Genomic DNA, 776 nt, shown 5'->3' on the forward strand with positions numbered 1-776 from the left:
TGCAGTGAGCCAGGATTGTCCCACTGTACTCCAGCCTGGATGACAGAGTGAGCCACTGTCCCCCTCCAAAAAAAAAAAATGAGAAGCCAGAAAAATTTACCTGTATCGTTCATCCTCTCTGGGGAAGTTATTAAAGAATGTGTTTCAGCAAAACATCCAAAAAAGTAGACATTGCCTCTAGGAAATAGAAGATCCCACACAACAGAAGAACAGAAGATCTCAATATGACGGCCATATAAAACCTCTAAAGCTGCATTGTCCAATACAGACTCCACTAGCTCCTTAATTGTACTAGGCACATTTCAAGAGCTCCATACCCATACATGCCTAGGAGCTACAATGTTGGACAGCACAGATTCAGAACACTGCTAACGTTGCAGCTGAGGTCCCTTCAAGTTTCACCTCTAATGAGAAGTCAGGTGAAACTATGCCCTTCACTGTGGTATAACCTCAAGCCTAGTAGTCCCTGACTAAAGGAACAGTACCAGAGAAGGGAATGATATCCCAGGATGGTGGCAAGTGCCACTCACCTGCAATGACTTGACGACCTCTACCTTTCCCATCCTTGGCACCTTCAATGATACCTGGGAGATCCAGGAGCTGCAAGATTAAGAATGGTGGAAGAGGATGAAAGAAAAAACTAGTTATACATTTGAAAATATCAAACAGAATTTATTTCTCAAGTACCTACAATTTATCAGACCCAAATCCAATCTTCCTTATAAGTGAGTGTGTGAATATTACTTTTTTTTTTTTTTTTTTTGAGACAGAGTCTC

The 776-nt window shown here is 41.5% G+C and overlaps 1 protein-coding gene across 1 annotated transcript in view; it reads right to left on the bottom strand.

Annotated features, from left to right (window-relative positions):
* DRG1 (developmentally regulated GTP binding protein 1) overlaps nucleotides 1–776 on the bottom strand; it is a 39,700-nt gene that overhangs the window by 33,346 nt on the left and 5,578 nt on the right. The window contains exon 2 of the mRNA XM_011938352.1: nucleotides 531–640. Coding sequence (XP_011793742.1) covers nucleotides 531–640 — 110 coding nt within the window. The remainder of the gene's footprint in view (nucleotides 1–530; nucleotides 641–776) is intronic.

Source organism: Colobus angolensis, unplaced genomic scaffold, assembly GCF_000951035.1.
Source record: "Colobus angolensis palliatus isolate OR3802 unplaced genomic scaffold, Cang.pa_1.0 Scaffold171, whole genome shotgun sequence".
In the NCBI taxonomy this organism is placed as follows: Eukaryota; Metazoa; Chordata; class Mammalia; order Primates; family Cercopithecidae; genus Colobus; species Colobus angolensis.